At 38.0% G+C, this 20,008-nt stretch overlaps 1 protein-coding gene across 2 annotated transcripts in view; it reads left to right on the forward strand.

Moving 5' to 3' along the window:
* LOC127650075 (choline transporter-like protein 4) overlaps positions 1–17,877 on the forward strand; it is a 32,831-nt gene extending 14,954 nt beyond the window's left edge. The window contains exons 5-23 of one of the 2 annotated variants that reach the window (XM_052135272.1): positions 1,949–2,048; positions 2,392–2,523; positions 2,611–2,671; positions 2,827–2,950; positions 3,190–3,207; positions 3,544–3,627; positions 4,513–4,625; positions 4,834–4,956; positions 5,045–5,144; positions 5,487–5,579; positions 7,156–7,258; positions 8,025–8,284; positions 9,840–9,934; positions 10,018–10,121; positions 10,251–10,324; positions 14,093–14,163; positions 14,250–14,344; positions 15,301–15,385; positions 15,480–17,877. In XM_052135272.1, the coding sequence (XP_051991232.1) occupies positions 1,949–2,048; positions 2,392–2,523; positions 2,611–2,671; positions 2,827–2,950; positions 3,190–3,207; positions 3,544–3,627; positions 4,513–4,625; positions 4,834–4,956; positions 5,045–5,144; positions 5,487–5,579; positions 7,156–7,258; positions 8,025–8,284; positions 9,840–9,934; positions 10,018–10,121; positions 10,251–10,324; positions 14,093–14,163; positions 14,250–14,344; positions 15,301–15,385; positions 15,480–15,586 (1,942 nt within the window). In that variant the 3' untranslated portion in view covers positions 15,587–17,877. The remainder of the gene's footprint in view (positions 1–1,948; positions 2,049–2,391; positions 2,524–2,610; positions 2,672–2,826; positions 2,951–3,189; positions 3,208–3,543; positions 3,628–4,512; positions 4,626–4,833; positions 4,957–5,044; positions 5,145–5,486; positions 5,580–7,155; positions 7,259–8,024; positions 8,285–9,839; positions 9,935–10,017; positions 10,122–10,250; positions 10,325–14,092; positions 14,164–14,249; positions 14,345–15,300; positions 15,386–15,479) is intronic. The other variant, XM_052135273.1, reaches the window with a different exon arrangement.
* The last annotated feature ends 2,131 nt before the right edge of the window (positions 17,878–20,008 follow it).

Raw genomic sequence — 20,008 nt, forward strand, 5'->3', positions numbered from 1 at the left:
TTGTTCTATGAATCATTCTGTCTGTCTGTCTGTCGTTCTATGTATTGTTCTGTCTGTCTGTCTGTCTGTCATTCTATGAATCATTCTGTCTGTCTGTCTGTCGTTCTATGTATTGTTCTGTCTGTCTGTCTGTTGTTCTATGAATCATTCTATCTGTCTGTCATTCTATGTATTGTTCTGTCTGTCTGTCTGTTGTTCTATGTATTGTTCTGTCTGTCTGTCTGTTGTTCTATGAATCATTCTATCTGTCTATCTGTCGTTCTATGTATTGTTCTGTCTGTCTGTCTGTCTGTCTGTTGTTCTATGTATTGTTCTGTCTGTCTGTCTCTTGTTCTATGAATCATTCTATCTGTCTGTCTGTCGTTCTATGTATTGTTCTGTCTGTCTGTCTGTCTGTTGTTCTATGTATTGTTCTGTCTGTCTGTCTGTCATTCTATGTATTGTTCTGTCTGTCTGTCTGTTGTTCTATGTATTGTTCTGTCTGTCTGTCTGTCGTTCTATGTATTGTTCTGTCTGTCTGTCTGTCTCTTGTTCTATGTATTGTTCTGTCTGTCTGTCTGTCTGTCGTTCTATGTATTGTTCTGTCTGTCTGTCTCTTGTTCTATGAATCGTTCTATGTATTGTTCTGTCTGTCTGTCTGTCTGTCTGTTGTTCTATGTATTGTTCTGTCTGTCTGTCTGTTGTTCTATGTATTGTTCTGTCTGTCTGTCTCTTGTTCTATGAATCGTTCTATGTATTGTTCTGTCTGTCTGTTGTTCTATGTATTGTTCTGTCTGTCTGTCTGTTGTTCTATGAATCATTCTATCTGTCTGTCTGTCGTTCTATGTATTGTTCTGTCTGTCTGTCTGTTGTTCTATGAATCATTCTATCTGTCTGCCTGTCGTTCTATGTATTGTTCTGTCTGTCTGTCTGTTGTTCTATGTATTGTTCTGTCTGTCTGTCGTTCTATGAATCATTCTATCTGTCTGCCTGTCGTTCTATGTATTGTTCTGTCTGTCTGTCTGTTGTTCTATGTATTGTTCTGTCTGTCTGTCTGTTGTTCTATGAATTGTTCTATGTATTGTTCTGTCTGTCTGTCTGTTGTTCTATGTATTGTTCTGTCTGTCTGTCGTTCTATGAATCATTCTATCTGTCTGCCTGTCGTTCTATGTATTGTTCTGTCTGTCTGTCTGTTGTTCTATGTATTGTTCTGTCTGTCTGTCTGTCGTTCTATGTATTGTTCTGTCTGTCTGTCGTTCTATGAATCATTCTATCTGTCTGCCTGTCGTTCTATGTATTGTTCTGTCTGTCTGTCGTTCTATGAATCATTCTATCTGTCTGCCTGTCGTTCTGTGTATTGTTCTGTCTGTCTGTCTGTTGTTATATGAATCATTCTATCTGTCTGTCTGTCTGTCGTTCTATGAATCATTCTATCTGTCTGCCTGTCGTTCTATGTATTGTTCTGTCTGTCTGTCTGTTGTTCTATGAATCATTCTATCTGTCTGTCTGTCGTTCTATGTATTGTTCTGTCTGTCTGTCGTTCTATGAATCATTCTATCTGTCTGCCTGTCGTTCTATGTATTGTTCTGTCTGTCTGTCTGTTGTTCTATGAATCATTCTATCTGTCTGTCTGTTGTTCTATGTATTGTTCTGTCTGTCTGGTTATGTAGAACCTTAAAACTTCTATTTAACTTTACAATTTATTTTACAGTTATTTTAAACTTTCACTCAGGGCTTTGTGAAGCCAACACCGAAGTCTTTACAGACTTAAAATATCCAGTTTGCATTTATCATTGATTTTCTCCACCATCAGAACAGAACTGCGATTTCTGTTTTGCAACCCACAAGTTGAAAAAAACGTTATAAAGATCTCAAACCAAAAATGGCCATTTCAGACCTTAACCTTCTGAATTATATTATAGTTTGTATTTGCTTTTTGTTCATTTAAAATTCTGTCTTTGTGTCTCAGAGATAAGCCTAATGTCATGTATTTTGACATCCTCAAATGCGCCACAGCGACCAACATCATGGCTGCAGCTCTACAGGGACTCCAGTGTCCAACCACACAGGTGTGTGAAACACAAACCACATCTCAGCAGAGTTTCCCCTAGACAGTGACGAGTCTAAAGCATTTGCTGAAGTCTCCTGCTTCTCAGATGTTTCTCTTGAGAAAAAGGTTCCAGTAATCTCACATGTGTCTGCTGGAGAGTTTAGAAGAGATCTCAACAATATGTCAAAGTCTGCGACCAAAAATCTCATGATGAACTGGAATGATCCGAGCTGTCCATGTTCATTATGAAAAACACAACAGAACTTTATTTACTGTTCTGAGCTATGAAAGAGGAACCTAAGAACAAAAATGCATTTGTGATATTTGTGTGTGATGTGCATAAATAATAGATTCTTCTGTAGGTTTGTGTGAAGTCGTGTCCGGCTGAGTTTTGGGCGTTGTCTCCGTTAGCAAACTTGGCGAACGCAAAGCCGGCGGATTATTTCAAACAGGAATACTGTGTGCCGTCATTTCAACTGCAAGATACAAAACTTGTAAGTGTCTCTAAAGAAACAAAACACCTGAACTAATAAAGAATCATCTGTTTTCTTACACCTCTCAATCTCTTTCCCTATTCAAAGTCATCTATGCAGATCATAAACCAAGAGCTGTGTCCATTTTTCCTCACACCAACAACCTCTGGTGAGTGACAGCAGATATATGTGTAGAGCGATGATAAATAGATTGGTGAATAATATCCTCATCTCAAATATATCTACATCATTGCTAAAGTATCAATAGGAATAAGGTGCCACTATTGATAAAGATACTGAATATCGCTCTCTCTCTCTCTGTAGTGTTGGGAAGATGTTTGCCCAGTTTTGGAGGAGATGCGTTTAATCCAAGTAACATTCCCACAAACTTCAGCATTAATAACATGAGTGCAAATCAGTCTGTGAACGCCATCATGAATGCAACAGGGTGAATACACACACACACACACTAATACACACTTTAACACTCAGATCCTGATTTGGATAAAATAACCCTTGAACCATGTGCAGAAGATGAAGAAACATCCATTTATTCTTCTTGTGTCGGTTCCCAAATCCACAGAGAGCCTTGCCAACGATAATAAACCTTTTCTGTTTTTTATTAAATGAATATTAATCAAACACACACACGCATGAGTTATAATGACGTGTCTCTCTTATTGGCAGTTTTGCAGGTGCATCAAAGTGAGTGACTGATAATGTTCGTGTGTAGCAGTTAGACACCTGTCTGTCTCTCTGTCTGTCTGCTTGAGTTCAGATCACCTGTCTCTCTGCATATGATGTGTAGCTTCTCTTTGTGTAATTGTGTCTCTGTAGGGAGCAGGTAGTGTTCATGCAGTGCTCTTATAGTGTGTTGGTCGTCTTGGTTTCTTCCTTTAGCAGATCTTTGTAAAGTTGTGACAGCTTTACAAAGGAGGTCGTTGGCATCTGTGTGTGTAGCTTGATGTTTTGATTTGTGCTGGTGGACTCAAAGTTTATTTGATGGTAATTCTCACCTGTCATCACCACTTCTGTCCACAGCGACCTGGTAAACGGTTTTAACGCCAAAGACGTCGGCTTGCGCATCTTTGAGGACTTCGCAAATTCCTGGCAGTGGATCGTAGCGTGAGTTTTCCTCTTTAATTTATTATTATTTGTAATTTTTTTTTAAAGGTGAAGTATGTAATTTCTGCAACACTAGTGCCACCGAACGGAATTGCAAAAATAAACACAGCTTTCCGAATACGTCCCTCGTCTGCTGTTGTTCACACGGTCAGATAGCCCCGCCCCCAACTCGCTCTATTGGTTGAGTAACATTGTTGGGGCGGCTCTAAACGAGCACAGGAACTGTAATGTGCCAGAGACTACGGGTTTACAGTTTTTGAGAAAATGAACCTCTGAATGGCTTACTTATAATTGTCTCGGCATGTTACGCTTGGATAGAATAAAGTATTTCAACACTGAAAAAGTTGCACATTTTTTCATAGCTTTAAGTCATTACAGTGGATCATAGCGCGAGTTGGGCTTATTTATTTATATATATTATTTGTTTATTTTAAGTCATGGCACAAGTTTTATTTTGTATTATTTATTTCTATATTTATTGATTGTCTATTTGAATTTGTGGCAGTGGATTGTTGCATTAGTTGTGCTGTTTTATATTTTTATTTATTTTTTATTATTATAATGTATTGTTTATTTGTTTATTTTATTTTTATTATTTTCATTGTTATAATTTATTGTCACATTTTTTTATATTTTATTTGTTATTATTATAATTTACTGTTTATAAATGTGTTTATTTTGTATTATTATATGTATTCATTAGTTTGTTTATAGTTTTCGCCCTCTAGTGGTGATGAAGGAAATCACACTCCAGGAAACTTGCGTTTTCATCTTTATATTACAACAGGGACACATTTATGAGAGCACCTTGATATTTTCATGATTGTCAAAAGTTGTCAAATTGTGTCAGTATAGTGTGAAATCTTGTGATTTTCTCTCGTTCAGTGGTCTGGTTATTGCAATGGTGGTGAGCGTACTCTTCCTGCTGTTGATGCGCTTCACGGCGCCCATCCTGGTGTGGGTGCTCATCATTGGGGTTTTGGCTGTGGGTGCTTTCGGTGAGTTTTAGCTGTCTGCTCTAAATCCCTCTACGACCGCTCATTCCTGCAAACCTGCAGTTTTTAGTTCACACACTCCTTAAGTGTCATACAGCACAAAGATAAACCTATAAACTTCAATATCGATCAATGAATAATCAGTCAATTGTATGGATGATACCCCAAAGTCATAAACTTGTACAAATCATGTCTGTTCTCTCTGTGTCAGGTATCTGGTACTGCTATAATGAATATCAGTCGCTGGCTAACTCGAACCTGACCTTCAATAATGTGGGCGTCACCTCTAATGTTCAAGTCTATCTGCAGGTGCGAGACACCTGGCTGGCGTTCTGTAAGTCCTATGTGTGTATTTAAATAATAGATCATGCATGTTTAATTCAAATACTATAATGCTATACCTGTCTCTCTGTCTGTTGTAGTGATTATTCTGTGTGTTGTCGAAGCAATTCTGCTGTTGGCGTTAATCTTCTTGAGGACTCGTATTCTCATCGCCATCGCCCTTATTCAAGAGACCAGCAAGTAAACACATGCAAATGCACACACGCATTTAAACATGCAAACACACACACGTTGTTATTTCCATCATTGCAAGTCCTTTCTATGAACTCTTCTTATTTTTATATCAACACACACTGAAACCTTCTTGCGTGAAAGATTTGAATTGAAAGATTATTTTGAATGTTTATTAAGCTGTTTGAATTGTGGGGGCTTTTGGCTGCTCTGTTTATCTGATTTCAGGTGAAATAGAAACATGTAAACATGCAAACACACATGCAGGATTTAATGTTTTAGCTATGCGGTCTGGGAATGAGTTGTGAAAGTGTTGAATATTGAATAATGGAGATGCTTTTGTGTTTGCAGGGCGTTGGGTCACATGATGTCGACTCTTTTCTACCCCATCATCACATTTGTACTGCTGTTGGTGTGTGTGTCGTACTGGGGCATCACAGCACTGTATCCTTTACCTGTGTGTGTGTGTGTCTCCATATGTTTATTTCCCCAGGATGCAAAGATACAGATTATATGTCAAGCTTGAATATAGCTTGAGATAAAAGCATCTGGCAAATTAATAATTGGGCAATTCTCATTCAAAACCTGTCAAGAACAATCCAGTTTTACTACAAAATAAAAAAAATTAGCATTTATAAAATGAAGCCTATTTTAGGGCCATTAAGATGCTTTTATATATTGATTATAATCAATGATGCTGTCTATGCTGGAAGCGTCTGTTGTGCTGACAATAACGGGTGTCGTGTTCCATTTTGCACTACTCACACTGGCGCTACTACACAAATAAAATGGTTTAGAACGATTTTGATGTGTCCAATGTAGACAGCCTCAAGCCGTTGCGTCAATGGACACGCTGGTGTAGACAGTTATGCGTATTTAACCCCACAATAATCATTATCGCAATGTGAAAAAAGATTGCAACACCTAGCAATGCCTAGCACCATAATAAACATGTTAGCAACACCTGGCAACATGTTAGAAATGACTAGCTACATGCTAAAACATACTAGCAATGCCCAACAACATGCTAGCAACATCTAGCTACATGCTAGCAACACCTAGCAACATGTTAGCAAATGCTACTACATGCTATTAACACATAATAACATGCTAGAAATTTCTAAGGACATGTTAAAACACGTTAGCATTGCCCAGCTACATGCTAGCAATGGGGTCAATCCTATGTTTCCAGGGTCATATGTTCCCCAGAATTATAGGGTTAGGGTTAATATTTATGAAATATAAGGGGTCCTGAGTAGCTCTGTGAGTAAACACGCTGACTACCTCCCCTGGAGACACTAGTTCGAATCCAGGGCGTGCTGAGTGACTCCAGTCAGGTCTCCTAAGCAACGAAATTGGCCTGGTTACTAGAGAGGTTAGAGTCACATGGGGTAACCTCCTCGTGGTCACTATAATGTGGTTCCCACTCTCGGTGGGGCGTGTGGCGAGTTGTTCGTGGATGCCGTGGAGAATAGCGTGAAGCCTCCACATATGCTACATCTCACGTGATCAGATGCGCAGATTGACGGTCTCAGACGCGGAGGCAACTGAGAATCCTTCTCCGCCACCTGGACAGTCTTAGTCACTACGGCACCACGAGGACTTAGAGCGCATTGGGAAATGGGTATGCCAAATTGGGGAGAAAAAAAAAATCTAATTTGACCCAAATTTGTTAACAGAATATTGAAATGAGGAAATTGGGACCCTGGGGACATTGTTGCGCTCCCCCTAGCAACATCTATATAGCTATCTGGTTGTTTGTTACTATAATCTCTGTATAATCTTCAAACTTTTAAATAAGTTTTAAGGTTTTGTCAAGTCAACATCAAAGATTGTCCCTGCAAACTTTAATATCAGTTTCTAAATGAACTCTGAACACATTAGTGTCACAATAGTAGAGATCATGTTTGCCTGCATTTTGTTTATTTGTCTTCATTTTAATATATTGTATTGTAACGTACAGTTGTTTATTTAGTGTTTTCATGTTTTCTATGACTTCTTTAACTAAGCATGTGTGCAGATATCTGGCTACATCAGGTGGGCCCATGTACAAGGTTGTGGCACTAAACACCTCTCAGGGCGACTGCAGCACCATAGGCGCCAATGTGACATGCGACCCTGAGGTAAGAAACACACATCCCCAATGTGCTCCAAGTCCTCGTGGTGGCATAGCGACTCGCCTCAATCTGGGGCGAATCTCAGCTGCCTCCGTGTCTGAGAACGTCAATCCGCCCATATTATCATGTGGCTTGTTGAGCACATTGCCACGGAGACATAGCGCGTGTGGAGGCTTCACGCCATCCACTCACCTCATGCCCCAGCGATAAATAAAATGAAAAAAATCAATGTCTTTCTTTATTTTGTAGGCTTAATCCTAACACTACTTAACGAAAATTACCCCATAGTACCACCAACCGACCAATCAAAACTTGGTCGACCAAGACTCTTCTCATCGACTAACCTTTGGTCGACTATCAGGGCCCTAATCCTCACAGAAACTGATATATGATGTCACAGTATCTTTGAGCTCGTCCAGATTGGTGTCTGCAGCCTCAAAAACACTCCAATCCATTCATTTGTCCTCTCTTTACAGTCATTACTACAGGTTTAGCTGATTTTAGTTTCTGCCTGTAGGTTGCAAGAAGATGAACCAGACAGTGATCAGAGAGTCCCAAAGCTGCTCTAGGGACAGAGCGAAATGCATCCTTTAATGTTGTGTAGCAGTGATCCAGTGTATCGCTGCATTCACGCACGCTTGTGGAGGAATGTTTAATAAGAAACAGAGAAATGAGAAAACCGTAGACATACAATGATTGTATAGTGCTATAAAATAAATAAGGATTGCTTAGTTCTGTTCCTAAACCTCTCTCTCTCTCTCTCTCTCTGCAGAAGTTTAACATTACGCAGTACCCCACGTGTCCGTCTGCTCGCTGTGTGTTTATAAACTATAACACAGAGGGTCTGTTCCAGAAGAATCTCTTTAACCTGCAGATCTATAACGTGGTGGCGTTCCTGTGGTGTGCTAATTTCGTCATTGCTCTGGGACACTGTACGCTGGCTGGAGCGTTCGGCTCGTATTACTGGGCCTTCAGTAAACCTGCAGATATCCCGACATTCCCGCTGACACAGTCCTTTATGAGAGCACTACGGTATGACATTTTCAATTGTAAACTTCTTTCTGATAAAATGAAACCAGGCTAAACCAATCAACTGGAAAGTGTTCTTTGGTGGCGTCTGTTTGATTTGATTCATCTTTCCTTTTTAAAACGCTGTTCAAAAAACATTTTGAAAAATGTTCTCATCATTTACTCACTCTCATGCCATCCCAGATGTGTATGACTTCATGCTGCAGAACTCCAAATGATGATTTTTAGAAGAATATTTCAGCTCTGTTGGTCCATACAGTGCAAGTGAATGGTGACCAAAACTTTGAAGCTCTAAAAAGCACATAAAGGCTATGATATATATATTAAACACTGGAGTCATATGGATTATATTTATACTGCCTTTATGTCCTTTTTGGAGCTTAAAAGTGCTGGTCACCATTCACTTGCACTTACAGAGCTGAAATATTCTTCTAAAAATCTTCATTTGAGTTCTGCAGCAGAAAGTCTTATTCATCTGGGATGGCATGAGGGTGAGTAAATGATAAGAGAATTTTCATTTTTAGGTGAACTGTCCCTTTAATATCATTTTTCCCCGCCCGTGAGACCTTGGTGACATCAGCAGAAAAGAAAAGTTGTTTTTGAGGCAGAGAAAGTTACTCTGTTTTGGTGAAAGATTATATATATATATATATATATATATATATATATATATATATATATATTTTTTTTTTTTGAATATGCTCAATAAGAGGCATTTCATGTTGACTATAAAATCCCTTTTCTGACCAGATTTATTACATTATTAAGAAATACATGAAAAATGCAATTTACAAACAATGATCTTCTATGATGAACATTTCAGAGTTTCAGTTTTTCATATTTTTCTGGGGCTTAAAATAAAATATGTCATGTGTCGTAATCATGACTCACTGCCACAATTTCAAATAAACAAACAATAAATAACTAATAACAATAGAAATAAAGTGCTCAACTTGCGCTATAATCCACTTCCATGACTTCAAATAAACAAATAATACTACTAATAAACAAATAATAGTGCTTAACTCCCATTACGATTCACTACCACGATTTCAAATAAATAATAAACAAATAAATAATAATTAATAATAAACAAATAATAGTGCTTAACTCACATTACGATTCACTACCACGATTTCAAATAAATAATAATTAATAATAAACCAATAATAGTGCCCAACTCGCATTACGATTCACTGGCGCGATTTCAAATAATAAATAAAACAAATTATAATACTAATAATAACAAATAATGTGCTTAACTCTCATTACGATTCACTGCTACGATTTCAAATAAACAAAAAATAACTAATAATAATATAAATAAATTGCTCCACTTCCATGACGTCAATTAACCGAAAATGCTCTTTTTCAGAAATGTATAAAAAAAAGTTTGACACATATGACATTTTAAAAAAAGTGTTTCAAGCTAGATTTTCAAAAGATTTCTCACTGTTATCGACCTTATTTGCCCTTATGTCAATGAGCATGTAGAGCTCAAATCTCTTTATAATGTCCTAAATGAATGTCATTGAAATGCTGGCGTTGTTATCATCAGGTATCACGTGGGCTCGCTGGCGTTCGGCGCTCTGATTCTCACGCTGGTTCAGCTCGTCAGGATCATTCTGGAGTATTTGGATCACAAGTTTAAAGGTAAGAGATCATCGATACACTCAGTCAACTTCTCAGAGCTTTATTGCAAAGATAGATTGATGGAAAGAGCCGTGTGTTTGTAGAGGCGCAGAACCCGTGCACGCGGTTCATCATGTGCTGTCTCAAATGCTGTTTCTGGTGTCTGGAGAAGTTCATCAAGTTTATCAACAGAAACGCTTACATCATGGTACATAATCCTCCTCATGACACGCATAAACACTCATCATCTCAGAAAGTGACTTTTCTATTGAGTAGCAATATTTCCTCAAGTTCATCAGTTGAGTCGGTAACTTCAAATGTCAATCTTGGTTTATAGATCGCCATATACGGGAAAAACTTCTGTGTGTCGGCTAAGAACGCTTTCTCTCTGCTCATGAGGAATATTGTGAGGTGAGCCCATAACATCAACACATCGTACATGTCAAAGTGTTCCAGAGTGTTTCTTTTAGCTAAAGATGTGCACAAATAATGGAGTACTCGCTCTGCTCAAATATCATTTTATATATCCTGAATACACACCGTTAACCCTTCTGTTCATCACAGGCTGACATTTACAAACATTTCCCTCCTGTAAAAACATAAACTTCATTAAAAACGAGATTGCGTCAGGCTTTTGCAGCATTTGCTGCCGTCTGATGAGAAAATACAAATAATACATGACATGTAGTAACACTTATCAGCCAGCAGGGGCGCTGAAGGGATCATTGATTTAAATGAGTCTTTAATCCAGTGCACAAACTTAGTTTCGGGATGTGAATTTGGAGATATACTTCGACCTCAAAGACTATTATTTGTCCAAGTCATTTTTGCAGCGTTGCTACTTGATGCTTATTATTAATATAGTTTTGTATTATTTAGTCAAATTTATTTCAGACATGAAAATTCAATAACTCAGAGAGAATTAACAATTTCAATGTCTGTGTGCGTGTGCGTGAGTGTATATATGTGTGTGTCTGAGAGAGTGTGTGTGTATATATATATATATATATTAGGGTTGTGCCGATGGACGATATCATCGTCCATCGTGATGGCTGACCAACATCACGATGTAGAGCCACCATCGTGATGCCACGCCCCCTTTTGCGAGTCTTGCTAGTGTGACTCACTAATCCTAGTCTCTTCTATAGTTAACCTAAAAACTTTGCAGGGATTGCTCTGTAAATTAAATTGAGAATATAACTAATGCATATATGCTATTTTAAATACTGTAGTGTATGCCAGAGACGTGACGTGTTAGTCTGTGAAAATACCGTGTCAGGCAGGCTACACAAATATTGATCTTGACATTGTTAGCTTCTTGTCATTTTTTTACATGTCTTACACTGTACATTTAGATTAAAATATGTTATGTTGTAGGCTACAAGAAAATAGCCTTTATTAATGAATTATTAGTAGTTGTAGTGTCTCAGAAAATCTTGCTCATTGTCACATAGCTCTTGTATACACTGAAGCGGCAGTTTAAGATAAACCCAGACCAGCGAACGTCAAATAACTTTTGTCTGGTTAATACTTTTAAAGAAACATTTCCTTGGCCATAAATCCATAATGTCAAATCAAATGAAAGAAACAAGTTGAATATGAACAACACACATTTATTAAAACATAGAAGAACAACAAATAAAGAATAAAAGCGGAACAACACTCAGACCGAAACTCGGCATTAACATTTCACTTATAATTAGCAGCACAATTAACTTCAGCACAGGCTACAAAATAAATTATGTTATTGAAATATTGTAAAGTGGTCATATGAACTACACAAATGAACGTTTAAAAAATTATATGCAAAATCGAATAGCTCTGCAACGGATGGCGAAAAATGCGTAAAGAAGTCTAATATCTTTCACCATAGACCATGTTTAAATTTCGATGTTTCTGGCCAGAAATACCAACATATTCACTTTATCTGGTTTTAATAAGCTGCGGATTGGAGTAACTACACTACCCGCTGTGCTGAAGACCCGCTCTGATGGAGTACTGGTAGCACATATGCACAGATATTTCCGTGCTAATCTTGCCATGAACGGAAACCTTTTGTCGTTCGTTTTTGTCAGCGGGTCCTCTTCCCCATCAATGGCCATTTCCTGCAGGTACATGGTCATTTCTGCCTCGACCTTTTGCTCATCAGTGAGTAAAATAACGAAATTACAGTTTTTAAGTGGAAAATAGTATTTATGTAAAGAGATATATTAAAATAAAAAGTACACAACTCTTCTTAAGTGAAAGCTAAAAAAAAAAAATGCTTCACGTGTCGTGCAACCTACTGATAAAGCGCCGACGAGTCATTAGTTGGGTTAGTAAAATAACGAAATTATAATTTTTCATATAATTTTTGAAAATTATATGAAATTATATAACCCCCCGCCGGCCCGCCCCACCGACGATATCATCGTCCATCGCGATGTTTTACTGTCAACATCGTCAACTGCCAATTTAGGGGACATCGCCCAACCCTAGTGTGTGAGGTTGTGATTGTGTGGGTGTGATTTTGTGTGAGGTTGTGTTTGTGTGTAAGGTTGTGATTGTGTGTGTGTGGTTGTGTGCATGGTTGTGATTGTCTGCGAGATTGTGTTTGTGTGTGATTGTGTGTGAGGTTGTGATTGTGTGGGTGTGATTTTGTGTGTGGTTGTGATTTTGTGTGAGGTTGTGATTGTGATTTTGTGTGATTGTGTGTGAGGTTGTGATTGTGTGTGAGGTTGTGTTTGTGATTTTGTGTGATTGTGTGTGAGGTTGTGTTTGTGATTTTGTGTGATTGTGTGTGAGGTTGTGATTGTGGTTGTGTTTATGTGATTGTGTGTGTGTGGTTTTGTGATTGGTTGTGTTTGTGTGATTGTGTGCGTGGTTGTGATTGTGTGTGAGGTTGTGATTGTGTGGGTGTGATTTTGTGTGTGGTTGTGATTTTGTGTGAGGTTGTGATTGTGATTTTGTGTGATTGTGTGTGAGGTTGTGATTGTGTGTGAGGTTGTGTTTGTGATTTTGTGTGATTGTGTGTGAGGTTGTGATTGTGTGTGAGGTTGTGTTTGTGATTTTGTGTGATTGTGTGTGAGGTTGTGTTTGTGATTTTGTGTGATTGTGTGTGAGGTTGTGATTTTGTGTGAGGTTGTGATTGTGATTTTGTGTGATTGTGTGTGAGGTTGTGATTGTGGTTGTGTTTATGTGATTGTGTGTGTGTGGTTTTGTGATTGGTTGTGTTTGTGTGCGTGGTTGTGATTGTGTGTGAGGTTGTGATTGTGTGGGTGTGATTTTGTGTGTGGTTGTGATTTTGTGTGAGGTTGTGATTGTGATTTTGTGTGATTGTGTGTGAGGTTGTGTTTGTGATTTTGTGTGATTGTGTGTGAGGTTGTGATTGTGTGTGAGGTTGTGTTTGTGATTTTGTGTGATTGTGTGTGAGGTTGTGTTTGTGATTTTGTGTGATTTTGTGTGAGGTTGTGATTGTGGTTGTGTTTATGTGATTGTGTGTGTGTGGTTTTGTGATTGGTTGTGTTTGTGTGATTGTGTGCGTGGTTGTGATTGTGTGTGAGGTTGTGTTTGTGATTTTGTGTGATTTTGTGTGAGGTTGTGATTGTGGTTGTGTTTATGTGATTGTGTGTGTGTGGTTTTGTGATTGGTTGTGTTTGTGTGATTGTGTGCGTGGTTGTGATTGTGTGTGAGGTTGTGTTTGTGATTTTGTGTGATTGTGTGTGAGGTTGTGATTGTGTTTGTGTGATGTTGTGTTTGTGTGTATTATATTTTCTCACAGTAAATAATAAAATGGTTTGTTTAGATGATTAAAGTCTAACACAGTCAAATCTTCACATACTATAGAAGACATTTGGTAAACGAGTGTCAGTGATAAATGACCAGTTCAGTTTTAATGAAACAGTTTTCTTCTAGTTAAAGTCCAGCTGTGAACTCTGTGGAATATCTCGTGTTATTATAAACTGATTTTAACCCAAATTATTTTCTGTGCCAATCAATATTACGCCACAAACTCTGTCCATACAGTTGAACTTGTATCGAACCCGGAATATTCCTTGAAGTCCACAAAGAGTTGAATTCTGCAGAAAACCATTTACTGTTGATTAAAGAACGCAGAAACCAAAAGTGATGTGAAGAACATCTAATGATGCCGGCTCATGATCAGAAGATGTTGACTCTTGTTCACTGTCGTCTCTTTAGGGTGGTGGTTCTGGATAAAGTGACGGATCTTCTGCTGTTCTTCGGGAAGCTGCTGGTTGTTGGTGGAGTTGGTGAGAGATGTTCTCATGTTCTCGTCACACACAGCAGGTTTCCAGAGTCTCGTGAATGATCTGATCTCTCTCTGGTCTCTCCTCAGGTGTGCTGGCGTTCTTCTTCTTCTCCGGCAGAATTCCGGGTTCAGGAACCACGTTTGAAACCGCTGCTCTGAACTACTACTGGATGCCCATCATCGTGAGATTCACATTCACAACACTTAGATTCATTACAGCGTTTGTAAGGCTTGAACTGATCCATGCAGACTCCAAACTGTGTTGTTGATCATTTCATCACATGTTCGGTTTTTAGAAACGTTGCACTCTTCTTTTAGAAATCTCGCATTGACTTGAACCAATAAACATTCAAAATGCTCTTTGGTCTTCTTTTACATACTAACATAGTTACACCATCATTAAAGGGTAAGTTCACCCAAAAAATTAAAATACTCTCATCATTTATTCACAAAGATTTTTAGAAGAATATTTCAGCTCTGTAGGTCCATACAATGCAAGTGAATGGTGACCAGACCTTTTGAAGCTCCATAAAGCACATAAAGGCAGCATAAAAGTAATCCATACGACAACAGATCTTATATCTAATATTTAAGTCCTTTTTTTAATCATAAATTCTCCTCCTTGCCCAGTAGGGGGCGATATGCATGAACAATGTGAATCAACAAAAATAGGAGAAAGTGAAAGTGGAGATTGACTGAGAAAGGAGCCGAATTTATAGTAAATAAGGACTTAAATATTGATCTGTTTCTCACCCGCACCTATCATATCCCTTCTGAAGACATGGATTAAACCACTGGAGTTGTATGTATTACTTTTATGCTGCCTTTATGGAGCTTTAAAATGTTGGCACCCATTCACTTGCATTGTATAGACCTACAGAGCTGAAATATTCTTCTAAGAATCTTAATTTGTGTTCTGTTGAAGAAAGAAAGTCACACATTGGGGAAGATGGCATGAGGGTAATAAATGATGATTTTTGGGTGAACTATCCCTTTAACATTAGTTAACATGAACTAACAATGAACAAACTTAGCATGTTGTTCATCAGAATGATTCCGATTAGCGTTGGAAGTGTGTCTTGAGTGTTTAGTGTCGAGAGAGATGTGCTCTGATATGTTGTCTTGTGTGTTATAACAGACGGTTGTATTCGGAGCGTACCTCATTGCTCACGGGTTCTTCAGTGTCTATAACATGGGCGTCGACACACTCTTCCTGTGTTTCTGTGAGTAACACACACATTCAGACACACTGCGCTGCTGATTTACATTTGAAGTGTTTGAGTTTATCATCACGTGACCGCTGTTGTTGTTGTTCAGTGGAGGATCTGGAGCGTAACGATGGCAGTCCACAGAAACCTTATTTCATGTCCAAAAACCTGATGAAGATCTTAAACAAGAAGAACAAACAGCCAAAGACAGGCTGATGATGAAGATGATGATGACTATGATGGTGATGAAGATGATGACGATGGTGAAACGTTTCACACTCAAGCACAGTCACTTTTAAACTCAAAATACAGAACGCAATTAATGTTCAGACACTTTTAAAACCACTTTATTCTCCATTTCATTTTCTGTTTTTAAGTACTCAAAATCCCTCTAAAACCAGCAAACCAGACCTGTAAAGCACCTTACGTAAGCCGTGTTCAAGCAGGGAAACACAAGTTACTGTTTTATCTTGTCCATCATAACCACCAGAGATTATTTAAGGATGCTGTCCACTGTTAATCTGCTTTAATGAAAATGTGCCAGTGAATTTCAGCTTCTGTTTGAGGCACTTTGAAGCGAACACAAGAAACGGACTCGAGAAACGGTCAGTGCATTTGGACTGAAGTTGTCTGTGAGCCAAAGCGCCATTATTAGCACTATAAATATGATTTCTATTCCATTTGTATTTAGTCTTTGAAGATATGCAAAGCTAGACTGTGTGTGTGAAAAAGTATTTGTGTATTTTTCACACCAAATTGTTTTAGATCTTCAGAAGAGATATAATGTAAAACAAAGGCAACCTGAGTAAACACAGAATACAGTTTTCAAATATATATTTTTTATTGAAGCAAAAGTGTTATCCAACACCGATATCACCCATGTGAAAAACAAACTGCATCAAACGTGTCTGATATCTGGAGATCAGTCGTTCACAACACTGTGGGGGGATTCTGTCCCGCTATTCTTCACAGAACTGCTTTAGTTCAGACACACTGGAGGGTTTTTGATCATGAACTGGCCGTTTAAGGTCCTGTCACAGCATCTCAAGACAGGACTATGACTGGGCCACTCCAAAACTTTAATATCTCTTCTTTTGAGTCATTCAGAGGTGGACTTACTCCTGTGCTTTGGATCATTGTCTAAGTTGTGCTTGAGCTTCAACTCACAGACTGATGACGGGACGTTCTCCTTTAGGATTTTCTGGTGGAGCAGAATTCATGTGTTCCTCAATTATTGCAAGTTTAAACCCCCCACACAGTCACACGACCACCATCATGCTTGACCGTAGGTATGATGATCTTTTAGAGGAATTCTGTGTTTGATTGACAGCAGATGTAACGGGACCCCTGTCTCCCAAACACTTCCACTTTCAACTCATCAGTCCACAGAACATTCTCCCAAAAGCACTGAGGATCATCAAGGGGTGTTTTGGCAAAATTTCAGATGAGTCTTAATGTTCTTCTGGGTCAGCAGTGGTTCGCCACTCTTGCATGGATGGCATTTTTGCCCCGTGGCTTTCTGATAGTGGAGTCATGAGCGGTGACCTTTATTGATGCGAGAGACGCCTGCAGTTACTTGGATTTTTGTGACTTCCTGGATGAGTCGTCGCTGTGCTCTTGGAGGAATTTTGGAAGGACAGACACTTCTGGGAGGGTTCACTACTGTGCCAAGTTCTCTCCATTTGGAGATAATGACTCTCAGTGGGGTTCTTTGGAGTCCCAGAACCTTTGAAAAAACTTTGTACCCCTGCCCAGACTGATGTACTTCAATCACCTGTTTTTCTTTCAACCACGGCAATAGTGTGCTACTGGGTGAGAACTTTTAGCCAACTTCATGCAGCTGTAAACGTTGTATTTAGGTGTTGATTTGATTGAACAGGCCTGCAGTAATCCGGTCCAGCCAAACCCCATTATGAATGCAGTTTCATAGATTTGGGATGTAGTAACTAAGGGGGACAAATACTTTTTCACACAGGCTCAATTGATGTTGGATCACTTTTTTGCTTCATTAAATAACATTATCATTTAAAAACTGTACTTGTGTTTTCTCAGATTGCTTTTGTTTTATGTTTGAGATTGATTGAAGTTATGAAACAATTTAGTGCGAGATATATTCACAAAAACAGACGAAATCAGGATGGGGCAAATACTTTTTCACAGCACTAATAATATATATATATATATATATATATATATATATATATATATAAACTATATTGCATGTATAACTGTTATTGATGACAGATTTTTGGTGTAGATTAATAATTACATTTGAACATGTTTTTACGGCCAATTTTTTCACTTTGAAATGCACAATCAAATAAAAACACATTCCAACATTTTTAATCAATTTAAATTTTTAAAGAGTTTTTTTATTGTTTTATCATTGCATTAGCGTGTGCGCACATGTTCACACTGTTTTATTTGATTTGTATATCTGTTACTGTGTGATTTTACTGTAAGTGGATATGAACTGAGATATTTATTGAGATATTAAAATGTAATAATGTTGCATATTAAGCTGTGCTGGTTTCATATTTCTTCATTATCAGGATTGTGTTTGTTTTGAAAGAACAGAAATGGGTTTATTTGTTGGCTGATGATCAGTTATAACGATGACACACTTCGGTGTGATTTATCACGAGTAAATAAAAGTAATTAAATTAAAGAGTTTTTAATTAAAGAATGTTGAGAGGTGAAAAGTTATAAATAGGGACGTCCCAAAACCACTTTTATTGTTTTCCCAATTCTTTCACAACTTCCCGTATTCAACAGTTTAATTAATTTAAACTGTAGTAAAATTAAAATGGAAGAATCTATTTTCAACATAACATTCATTTTTTATCATAATATACTTTTATACGGATCCTCAAAAACAAACTGCACAAAGAGCATCACAGATATGAGATATTATTATTATAACGACTATACTGATATTTTTCTGTCGTTTCCACCGATTCAACAGAGCTTTTATTTTGACACCGAGTGTAGCCCTTTTATTTTGTATGTTTTTGACGACAGCTTCACACCTCTTCATATAGACCTCACTATATCTCATTAAATCTCAGCCGTTGCTGTTTATTAATCACATTAGGACACATTGCAATTTTGATTTGTATGCTGAATGTTATGCAGTGAGTATCTGTTAATGGTATTGGAGTATTTTTACAAGTATGAGCACAACTACATGCAGGGACTGATTACTGACCGGGCCAGTGCCCAGGGGCCCTTGAATGCCAGGGGAGCCCCCGCACTCGAAAATCCTTATAGGCAGGAAAACTAAACCCGAAAACAACAATTGGAGGAGGGCCCTTGGAGATAATTGACCCCAGGGCCTTTGACATAATCCATCCCTGACTACATGAGCACACTATCGAACCTGATTCCAATATGGATTAGTACATCATGAGTGATAAATAATTAAATACAAAAAAATACGTTTTGAAAAGTGTTGATATCGGGGATATTGTAATGATTATTTTTTTTTCCCCCGCCAAAGATCGTATGAATAATATAAAACATTTCTAAGGTATTTAATGTTCTTTTGAACTTAAGTTGTAGTTGGTGTTTTGATTTTATATTTTGCATGTTAAGGTTTATTTAGCATCAGTGTTGGAGCTGGAGCGGATCATTAATTATTATTAAACAGCTGGTGCAAGAGCGAGGAAGGACTTTTATTTTGGTATCTGCAATGTTGCTCTCGCAAGCTCAAACTAAACTACTTCTCACACCGAAATCAAAAGTTAACCAAAACATCTGAACTGTTTTTATAATAATTAACAATATGCAAAGGACAGAATTATAGGAGGTAAAATAAATATTATCAATGCAAATGAACGAGCGAATCGCATTTCACGTACATTACCGTCTCAATTATCCTCCTTTTTCCTGAACACGGAAGTTTTCCACGAGTCTGCGTATATTCTTAGCGGGTAATGTCATGTTTAGGGTATTACATTTGTAAAATAATTGTCAAATAAACATGCAGATATTTAATAGAGTCGAGATGACCGTTATTTTACAGTGTCTCACCTGAGTGTGTAGCTGAAGTGATGATCCAAGGTTAATTACCAAGGATATCATTCATTATTCTGAGTTGTTATGACAACCAACAACTGCACAAGTTGAGCCCGAAATTCACTTTTACTCCCAAGTAACACGTAAATTGTTCCCCTCTGGACCGCCCGTTTTGTCAGTTTTGACTTGGCGTCTCAAGAACAGAAATAGTAAACAAGCTGTTAGAATCATCATGGCGCCGCCCAGTGGTTGCTCAGGTAAACCGTTGATTGGCCACTTGTTGCAAAATCCCGCCCATATGTGGGCTCGACCAATCATCATATAAATAAGACATTGATTGAAAGCCCGGTGTCCAACAAGCAATCAGATGCACGGCGTCCGGGCAGGACCTAAAAAGACGCGTTTACGGCTAAAAAGTCCAATAAACATCGATCTTTCCTCCATTTAAATATAACGGCAGAGCTGTTCAGTGTCGAGTTGAAATCTTAGAGCTCAACAAACAGCGCCATAGTGATGTATAGATCAATATATTTATATATTTCATATTTATAGACAATCTGTACATAATTTAAGTTAGTTTCAGTCCATTTGCACAATAATAATGAGCAGAATCACCCAAAA

Source organism: Xyrauchen texanus, chromosome 10 (genome assembly GCF_025860055.1).
Source record: "Xyrauchen texanus isolate HMW12.3.18 chromosome 10, RBS_HiC_50CHRs, whole genome shotgun sequence".
NCBI lineage: Eukaryota > Metazoa > Chordata > Actinopteri > Cypriniformes > Catostomidae > Xyrauchen > Xyrauchen texanus.